Below are 10,000 nucleotides of genomic sequence, written 5' to 3'. Positions count from 1 at the left end.
CCTTAGATCACTGTCTTGATTCCATCTTACTCCGTGTTTTACCTGCCCTCCTCTCTGTCCTCCATTTTGTGTCTTACAGTTTCGGGATGAACCATGATGGAATAGGAAACTCATGTGGGACTAAAGGCCACGAGGCAGCCAAGCTGATGGCGGCCCACATCACAGCTAACACCAACCCCTTCTCCTGGTCGGCCTGCAGTAAGGACTATATCACCAGCTTCCTCGAGTAAGTGGAAGAGGGGCACCGCCTATCTCAGTTTATTCCCAGTTAAAAACCACCTATTGAAACTCTTGTACATATCCTGAACCAAAAAAAACAGAATCCTACACTCGTCCTCCTCTTCAGAATCGCCTGTCTCCCCGTGCTTTGAATAACAGATAGGTTTGTTTTCTTGCCTCTGTAAAGAGGGATATTCATCATTTATTTCAAATAGTGCCCCTCAGAACCGGCAGATGATAACAGATAGAGTCTGGGTTTAGAAGTATTAAACAAATCCTCTCGTCAGACAGCGTCCATAGAAAACAAAGCAGCTTGGCCTTGAAGGCCCTCAACTTCTTAACCCAACGAATGGTTTTCAGCATGCGTGTGTGTCGGAGGAGAACGGTGGCCCTGGTTGTCAGAGCGTGTTCTCTGGTGAAAGCCATCCGAGCCGGGAGAGCCGAGGAGAGGAGAGATGAGGAGAGGAGAGGAGAGACGAGGAGAGGAAGAACGAGGAGGAGGAGAGGAGAGGCGAGGAGAGGAGGAGAGGAGAGGAGAGACGAGGAGAGGAGAGGAGAGGAGAGGCGAGGAGAGGAGAGGAGAGGAGAGGGAGGACGAGGAGAGGAGAGGAGAGACGAGGAGAGGAGAGGAGAGACGAGGAGAGGAGAGGAGAGACGAGGAGAGGAGAGGAGAGACGAGGAGAGGAGAGGAGAGACGAGGAGAGGAGAGGAGAGACGAGGAGAGGAGAGGAGAGACGAGGAGAGGAGAGGAGAGGCGAGGAGAGGAGAGACGAGGAGAGGAGAGGAGAGGAGAGGAGAGGCGAGGAGAGGAGAGGAGAGGAGAGGAGAGACGAGGAGAGGAGAGGAGAGACGAGGAGAGGAGAGATGAGGAGAGGAGAGGAGAGACGAGGAGAGGAGAGACGAGGAGAGGAGAGGAGAGGCGAGGAGAGGCGAGAGGAGAGACGAGGAGAGGAGAGGAGAGGAGAGGAGAGGAGAGGAGAGGAGAGGAGAGGAGAGGAGAGGAGAGGAGAGGAGAGGAGAGGAGAGGAGAGACGAGGAGAGGAGAGACGAGGAGAGGAGAGGAGAGACGAGGAGAGGAGAGACGAGGAGAGGAGAGGAGAGGCGAGAGAGGCGAGAGGAGAGACGAGAGGAGAGGAGAGGAGAGGAGAGGAGAGGAGAGGAGAGGAGAGGAGAGGAGAGGAGAGGAGAGGAGAGCGAGAGGAGAGAGATGAGGAGAGGAGAGATGAGGAGAGGAGAGATGGGGAGAGGAGAGATGAGGAGAGGAGAGGAGAGACAAGGAGAGGAGAGGAGAGGCGAGAGAGGAGTGACGAGGAGAGGAGAGGAGAGATGAGGAGAGGAGAGACGAGGAGAGGAGAGACGAGGGGAGGAGAGGAGAGGAGAGGAGAGAGAGGGAGAGACGAGGAGAGATGAGGAGAGGCGAGGAGAGGAGAGACAAGGAGAGGAGAGGAGAGGCGAGAGAGAAGGAGAGGAGAGGAGAGGCGAAGGAGAGGAGAGGAGAGACGAGGAGAGGAGAGACGAGAGAGGAGAGGAGGAGAGAGAGGAGACGAGGAGAGGAGAGACGGAGAGAGGAGAGGAGAGGGGAGACGAGGAGAGGAGAGACGAGGAGAGGAGAGACGAGGAGAGACGAGGAGAGACGAGGAAAGACATTAGCTAGCAGCACCAAGTAGCATTGGCACATAGACGTAGACATTACACGTACCAACTTCTCACAGTGACACACAGCCTCGGTTACGGTTTCTGGACATGCTCACGCTGGCCATCTTTCTCACGGTTGGAATCACCTGAGAGTCTAGCACTCTTTTCAGACCAAAGTGCAGAGAGGCTGACCCCCCCCCCCCCCCCCCCCCCCCCCCCCCCCCCCCCCCCCCCCCCCTGTTTAGTGCTGTTCCCTTTTCTTCTTCTCCTCGGAAATTCTGTTGTGGGTGAATTCGTCTTTGTGTCTTTTCCACTCCGCCTTTTCATTTGTGATGTCTTGCTTTTTGTCCTGGGAGGTTTTGCCTGTGAACTAGACGTTACCCCTCCCCGGGTTCTCTCCCTCCGGCAGTCTTTTGGATATGCCACACGTTTCTTCTCGCCAAGTAAACAACTTTGGCTGCGGCCTTGGCTTCTATACTGGGTTGCTGGTGCAATATGTGGCTGGTCGTTTGGGTTCTAAAGAAGGGTTTATGAATGCAGACATAGTTCAGACACAGTTTACTCTGCGTGGTTCTCTTGCCAGTATGCCATAAATCAATAGTTTCTGTAACTTTTAGCCTAGTTATATTCACAATAGATATACGACATGGAGTTCACTCCAATGTGGCCACCGGCCAAGAATTGTGCACTTTTCTATTGAAGCAATATCTAGGCCTCGATACAATCCGGACGTTAGTCATAATCCGATTGAGCCGACATATGCAGTGTTTAGTGTGAATGCAGCCGAAAAGGGGTGATCAGATTGAATCTCGGCCCCAAGTCTTAAAATCATACGATTTCAATGTTTATTTAATCTCGTTAATATCTAGTCTTAACACGGCTGACCAAGGCGGGGGTTTAGGATCCGGCGATGCTTCCTCTTCTGATTTGAAGAGATTTCCTCTCTGACAGTGTAACGAACTTGGCTTTTCCTAGAGGACAGGAAGCTGCTTCGACTCTGTCAAGTAATACTTTTCTATATTTAAACATCAGACTATTTGATCTCTCCCCGAAGCAATAAACGGTGGAGTCTGCACCAGACCTGGTTTGCAAGGGGTGTGGGTTGATGTAGTGGGCCGGGAGGGTAGGTCTTAGGGGAGCTCAGCTGACCAGAGCTAGGCTCTCTCTGGTGAGACGGACCTCTCCAAGGAAAAGGATTATTCCACTACAGAGGAAAAGAGCGAGAGAGAGAGAGAGGGGAAGGGGAGGGAGAAAGAGAAAGGAGGGGAAAAGAGAGTGGGAGAAAGGAAGAGGGAGATAGAGAGTAAAAGGGTAAATTGAAGAGGTGAAATGTTATACTATCCAGGGCCTGAGCTCCATTGTTCTTCCTCTCCTCTCCGGTTGGTGGACATGCTTTAGCTGAGTTGAGTGTAGTTTCCTATTAGATGTGCTGTCTGATCATCTGGTGGGGGGCCAAAGGCTCCTGGCTGCTTCCACACAACCCTGGCTGCCTCTGGCCAATCTGCAAAGTACAGAGGAGATTATTTAACTTTGATTGTGGTGTTTTTGTGTTTTAAATAATTTGATAGCTCCTACTGATGAGCAAAGTTGTAGTTAAAACGGTTAATCGGATCGGACTGTCCCAACATCTGATGAAGATGGAGAAGGAGACAGATCTCTAGTTCACTCCTAAAAAGAGGGATGCGTTCTCTCTCCCCCTCTGTTTCACTCTGTTCCCTCCTTCCTCTCTCTCCTCCGCTAGCTCCCCTCTCTTCACTCAATCTCTCCCTCCCTCTCGCTCTCTCTCTGTCTCCCTCCCTCCCTCCATCCCTCCCTCTCTCTCTGTGTCTCTCTCTCTGTGTCTCTCTCTCTGTGTCTCTCTCTCTGTGTCTCTCTCTCTTTGTCTCTCTCTCTCTCTCCGTCTCTCTCTCTCGCTCTCTCTCTCTCTCCCTCCCTCTCTCTCTATCCCTCTCTCCATCTCTCTCTCCCTCTCTCCCTCCCGCTCCCTCTCCCCCTCTCTCTCTCTCAGCCTGGGTCTGTCTGCAAAATAGTGACTAAAATAGTGACTTAGCAAGCCGTCTTATTCTTTCGAGGGACGAGAAGCATTACGCAGCACACTGCTGCTGCCACTGCTGGAAAGCACAAAGAGTACATTAGTAATACACATAGTAACAGACATAGCAATAGTAGTATTAATAATAGTAACAGTACCCATATTCGTAATAGTACCAGTAGTAGTATTAGTGGTAAAATAAATAGCAGTATAGTAATAGTATGAGCCAGTCGTCTGCCCTCAGAGCGGACAGGGAGACGGGGAGAGAACAGAGAAGCATCCGTTCAGCAACACCACCGTATCTAAAACAAGCTACACAACCAACCCAGAATAAACACACACAACCAACCCAACAAAAGCTGCTCTGTCTGTCCTGCCTGCTTTCTTGGCCACACTTTTAGTATTTATATTTTCTTGGGCAGAGTAGAAAAGTAGCTAAAACAGAATACAAAATTGCAGTCTTTTTGTGTGTGTGTGTGTGTGTGTTTGTGTGTGTGTGTTTGTGTGTGTGTGTGTGTTTGTGTGTGTGTGTGTGTGTGTGTGTGTGTGTGTGTGTGTGTGCGTGCGTGCGTGCGTGCGTGCGTGCGTGTGTGTGTGTGTGTGTGTGTGTGTGTGTGTGTGTGTGTGTGTGTGTGTTTTCAGAGTGAGTTCTTTGTGCGGCAGACATATTTCTATTATGACAAAACAGACTAAACAGAGTTCCAGCTCAGGACTGGTGACCTGCGGCCCACTCAGAGTTTTTCTCTCTCTTTCTCTCCTCCTGTCGTTTTATTGGCTTCTCCGTGGATCCCATACGTGTGGCGGAGTCGCGGTGCCAAATAAGCAGAGCGCAGCGAGTTTCTGACAGACAGACAGACAGATAGACAGGCTGGCAGACAGACAGGCAGACAGACACTGCTTGCAGTTTGGGTTTCATGGTCTCTTCTCTTTGCTTTGTTGTTCCTCGTCTTTACGTGTATTTTCTTGACCTCTTCCTCTCCATTCCGTCTATAGGGTTGTGGGGTTAGAGGCTACTGAAGACGTACACGGCGATGTGACAAGTGTTAGTGGGACGGTGTGACCGGGGTTGGCATAAACTCTATTTGCGTCTCATGCCAATGTCATGCCATCAGTCGTTTCAAGTCACTGTGCTGGAATTGTGTACAATACAGGTTGAGAGATGCCCTCTAAATGAAACAATTTGTTGCCAAACCAGTGATCTTCTATCCTGGAGGGCTGCTTGTGAACACCAGTACCTAGTAGCTACCCTCTATACTTTGCCCGGTTTTCCCCAAACCTCTCCTTGAGCACCCAGAGCCGTTCCACTTATATGACACATTCCAACACTAGCACATCTGAGTCAACTTAACATCATGCTCTTGATTAGTCCATTAAGACTGGAGGATGCCTTTGGGAACCCGCGCGGTAGGCTCTGCGGGTGTGGTGTGTAAGAAACAATCCTATTGTAGGTTTGTTTTTTTGACAGCTCAGGTCGGGGGACGTGTCTGGACAATGAACCTCTGAAACGAGACTTCCTGTACCCAACAGTGGTCCCGGGGCAGGTGTACGACGCAGACGAGCAGTGTCGCTTCCAGTATGGAGCTTCCTCACGACAGTGCAAATATGGGGTAAGAAACCTGCGTCTCTCCGCCTCTGCGGTATGCACACCGTCTCTCTCCTCTGCGGTATGCACACCGTCTCTCCTCTGCGGTATGCACACCGTCTCTCTCCTCTGCGGTATGCACACCGTCTCTCCTCTGCGGTATGCACACCGTCTGTCTCCTCTGCGGTATGCACACCGTCTGTCTCCTCTGCGGTATTCACACCGTCTCCCTCCTCTGCGGTATGCACACCGTCTCCCTCCTCTGCGGTTTGCACACCGTCTCCCTCCTCTGCGGTATGCACACCGTCTCCCTCCTCTACCGTATGCACACCGTTTCTCTCCTCTGCGGTATGCACACCGTCTTTCTCCTCTGCGGTATGCACACCATCTCTCTCCTCTGCGGTATGCACACCGTCTCTCTCCTCTGCGGTATGCACACCGTCTTTCTCCTCTGCGGTATGCACACCATCTCTCTCCTCTGCGGTATGCACACCGTCTCTCTCCTCTGCGGTATGCACACCGTCTTTCTCCTCTGCGGTATGCACACCATCTCTCTCCTCTGCGGTATGCACACCGTCTTTCTCCTCTGCGGTATGCACACCGCCTCCCTCCTCTGCGGTATGCACACCGTCTCCCTCCTCTACCGTATGCACACCGTTTCTCTCCTCTGCGGTATGCACACCGTCTTTCTCCTCTGCGGTATGCACACCATCTCTCTCCTCTGCGGTATGCACACCGTCTCTCTCCTCTGCGGTATGCACACCGTCTTTCTCCTCTGCGGTATGCACACCATCTCTCTCCTCTGCGGTATGCACACCGTCTCTCTCCTCTGCGGTATGCACACCGTCTTTCTCCTCTGCGGTATGCACACCATCTCTCTCCTCTGCGGTATGCACACCATCTCTCTCCTCTGCAGTATGCACACCGTCTCTCTCCTCTGCTGTATGCACACAGTCTCTCTCCTCTGCGGTATGCACACCATCTCTCTCCTCTGCGGTATGCACACCATCTCTCTCCTCTGCGGTATGCACACCGTCTCTCTCCTCTGCGGTATGCACACAGTCTCTCTCCTCTGCAGTGGAGGACAATGCTTTGTTCATGGAAAATGCTTTGTTAATTGAATCCAACAACGGTTGATCCTGCATCTAACATTAGTGATAATGCTAGTGAAGCAGGGGCTCTGATAGTGATCAGGTAACAGGAGAGGGGCATATCTGTTGTGCCAAGCTGCCATTAGCTCCTGTATATCAAAGGGTGTTAATCAGGGGTTAAGGGTGTTATCTTCTTAGTCAGGGGTTAAGGGTGTTATCTTCTTAGTCAGGGGTTAAGGGTGTTATCTACTTAGTCAGGGGTTAAGGGTGTTATCTTCTTAATCAGGGGTTACGGGTGTTATCTTCTTAGTCAGGGGTTAAGGGTGTTATCTTCTTAGTCAAGGGTTAAGGGTGTTATCTTCTTAATCAGGGGTTAAGGGTGTTATCTTCTTAATCAGGGGTTAAGGGTGTTATCTTCTTAGTCAGGGGTTAAGGGTGTTATCTTCTTAGTCAGGGGTTAAGGGTGTTATCTTCTTAATCAGGGGTTAAGGGTGTTATCTTCTTAGTCAGGGGTTAAGGGTGTTATCTTCTTAATCAGGGGTTAAGGGTGTTATCTTTTTAGTCAGGGGTTAAGGGTGTTATCTTCTTATCATCCTAAGGAAATATAATTGTTTTCTTAGCACCTGGGATGGGTGTGCCGCATATCTCACTAACCTATCTTAAAGTGATGGATGAGGGAGGGAGGTTTGCACACACACACACACACACACACACACACACACACACACACACACACCACAGTTTGTGAAATAAAATCATTACCCCCTACCACCACCATGAAGAATAACAACCCAAGGTAAATAAAGAGACACGAGCAGAGAGAGAACTGAACCAAGCCACAGACACAGGAGATGTTGAATGAAAGCCACAAAGAATTAATGAACCAATATGGACACAACAAAAAAAAGAGTCTGCCATTAGCCGAGATCAAGAGAGTTTATTTGTTTCATTGAAAGAAATATCTGACAGCAGATTACTACGGGCCCCAAATCAAACCCTGTCATTTTGGCTCTTAAGCTCATAATTGTGGTTTTAGATCAGCATGAAAGACAGCCATTTCTGAAAGGAGAGCATTCCTCCACAGCCTGGCTCAGCTCTGCTGCTCTGTGCCTCGGCTGCGTCCACAGCACTAGAATGTAGTCTTTCAACTAGTAGGGTTATGGATTCTGACAGTCAGGTCTGTTTCACTCAGCCAGCCAGCTGTCTGGTAAAGAGTTGTCTATAGTTTAGAGCTTGCTGATTGGACCCATGTAGCCATAGAAACAATGAAAGGATCTATGACTTGATAGTGCTTGCTTTCGGAGGTGATGTACTGTTAGGGGACGTCTTTGGGATACGGTTACCCTGTAGAGACACACAGAGCAGAGCAGGCCCTGCTTTAGTGCCATTAAAGACTAAAGAGGACAACTAAAAGATGTGTAGGAGGAAGAGAGGCACAGCAGCACTTTACAGTCACTATTACGGTTGCGGTGGTTTGTTTGTGTCCTGCTACTCTTTCCACCAGTCCTCTTACCCTACAGCTGTAGTGGGTTCTAATAGGAACAAACAGCCCTGTGGAAAAGTTGGACTGTTGCTTGCACTGAAAGGAAAGGACAGAATGGCGGGCAGTTTGGCCACACGTTTGCTCCCGTGGAATAACATAAAATATGGTTTTTTATTGTTGTTGTTGTTGTTTTTGAACGGAAGTGAAATATTTAAGCGGTCGTTTCTAGCGGACTCTCAGAACGTCGGAGTCACCGGGAAGGGCAGGAGATACCTTTTGGCCCCGGAAAGGGCGATGACGTCACAGAGGTCAGATCTCAGCGTGAAACAGGGAAGACGTTTGTTTCGCGGCCACACAGGGGGGGCGGACACAAAGTGTCAAGCGAAGTTATATGAGTAATAACATTGAGAACGTCACTTCCAACCAAACTGCCACTAACCCCCCCCCCCCCCCCCCCCCGGAACACTCCTTCATCGCGTTGCTCGTCCCGAACCCCAGTTCCGTCGCAAGGTGAGGAGGTGAGGAAAAACGGCTAAGTGACGTCTAAGTTACTGGCGGGCCTCCCTGATCCCCTGCTCTCTTTAACCCTTCGCCAACCCTCCCGCATCCTCTCTGTTAGCATGAATCTGCCGGACCAGGGTCACATGTCCATCCATACCCGGTTCTCCTTCTGACCTTTCAGCCGGCTCTGAACGGGAACGGTGGGGAAGCCAGAGAGGAGGGAGTGGAGGTTTTATGTGGGGGGGTGGGGGTGGGGGTAGTGAGAGGTTAGGGGGGGGGGGGGGGGGGGGGGGGCTTATTGAAAGCAGCTGGGAGTGGTGCAGCGAGACAGTGCAGACTCAGAGTGACAGTTTGCAGCTTTATTTCATCTATCGCGTCTAGCAGCAGCAAAGACCAGTGGAGACCAGCGGGGCCTGGACTTTATTTACTGACCCGTGGGGTCAGAACCTGGGCTCAGGGCCGTAACTCTTCTTCGTGACGCTGCTCCTCTTCTCCTCCACCGTAACACAGTTATCCAGTAAAAAGCCTTTGAAGTGGAGCGCCCGGAGGGGGAACCATAGAGGTTTAATGGGAAATCTAATGCAGGGTTGTGCAGCGCTGTCCTTGTTACACGCATTCACTTATACAATTTTATTCACTCCAGACGAGAGTCTGACTGGGATTCTATCTTTCTCTTTCTCTCTCTCTCTCTCTCTCTCTCTCTCCTCTCTCTCCTCTCTCTCTCTCTCTCTCTCTCTCTTTCTCTCTCTCTCTCCCCCCTCCCGCTGTTGTAAGAGCAAGGAGATAAGATGGATAAATTGCAGAAACAGAAGAAGTTGTTTGATTTCAAACTTCCTGTCAGACAAAGCGTTGTTGTTGTTGTTTTTGTTGTGTCTACAAATCCCTGCTCCTTGTGACGCTCTCCTCTCTGAGGTTCAGTTTGAGCTGATTTCCTGTAACTGGTGGTTCCTGGGAACCTGACGTCAGCCGCCTCTCTGTTGAGGGTCCGGATAGGTGAACGTGACCAGGCGTAAGTTGTCCTTCAACACATGAGTAGCATGGGCTGACCTTTGGAATATCGTCTCTCAGGATTGAACTGAGTCCAAAGCACAGGGCTCAATCCGTCAGACCTGGGTCAGATATATCGGTCTCACACTTCCAAAATAGTTCAGCTGAGCTTGAGTTAGTTTGCCCGGTGTGAAATGGAACCTATGAAAATAGTCCTAAGTGACTCCAAACCGTGCAAACTCGATTTGACCCAGGTCTGCTACCCTTTTAAGGGAAAGCAATATGAGGGATGCCGAGAGCCAGGTATTTCTCCCCTCTCCAGCTCTTTCACCTTTAGTTCTGATGGGGGACAGGAGAGGAGGCGTGGAAGTCACGTAAAGTCACACCATGTATTTATTTATCGTCTCTAAGGCACTTCCCACACAGGCCCGTCTCTGTCCATTTCTCGACTTGTAATACGCTCTCTGCAG

The 10,000-nt window shown here is 50.5% G+C and overlaps 1 protein-coding gene across 1 annotated transcript in view; it reads left to right on the top strand.

Moving 5' to 3' along the window:
• Nucleotides 1–10,000, top strand: part of LOC109868198 (A disintegrin and metalloproteinase with thrombospondin motifs 6-like) — a 205,942-nt gene that overhangs the window by 144,683 nt on the left and 51,259 nt on the right. The window contains 2 exon segments of the mRNA XM_031803091.1: nucleotides 80–226; nucleotides 5,352–5,493. Coding sequence (XP_031658951.1) covers nucleotides 80–226; nucleotides 5,352–5,493 — 289 coding nt within the window.

This window comes from Oncorhynchus kisutch, linkage group LG23 (genome assembly GCF_002021735.2).
Source record: "Oncorhynchus kisutch isolate 150728-3 linkage group LG23, Okis_V2, whole genome shotgun sequence".
Classification (NCBI taxonomy): Eukaryota; Metazoa; Chordata; class Actinopteri; order Salmoniformes; family Salmonidae; genus Oncorhynchus; species Oncorhynchus kisutch.
This window is presented reverse-complemented; position numbering and strand designations above follow the sequence as displayed.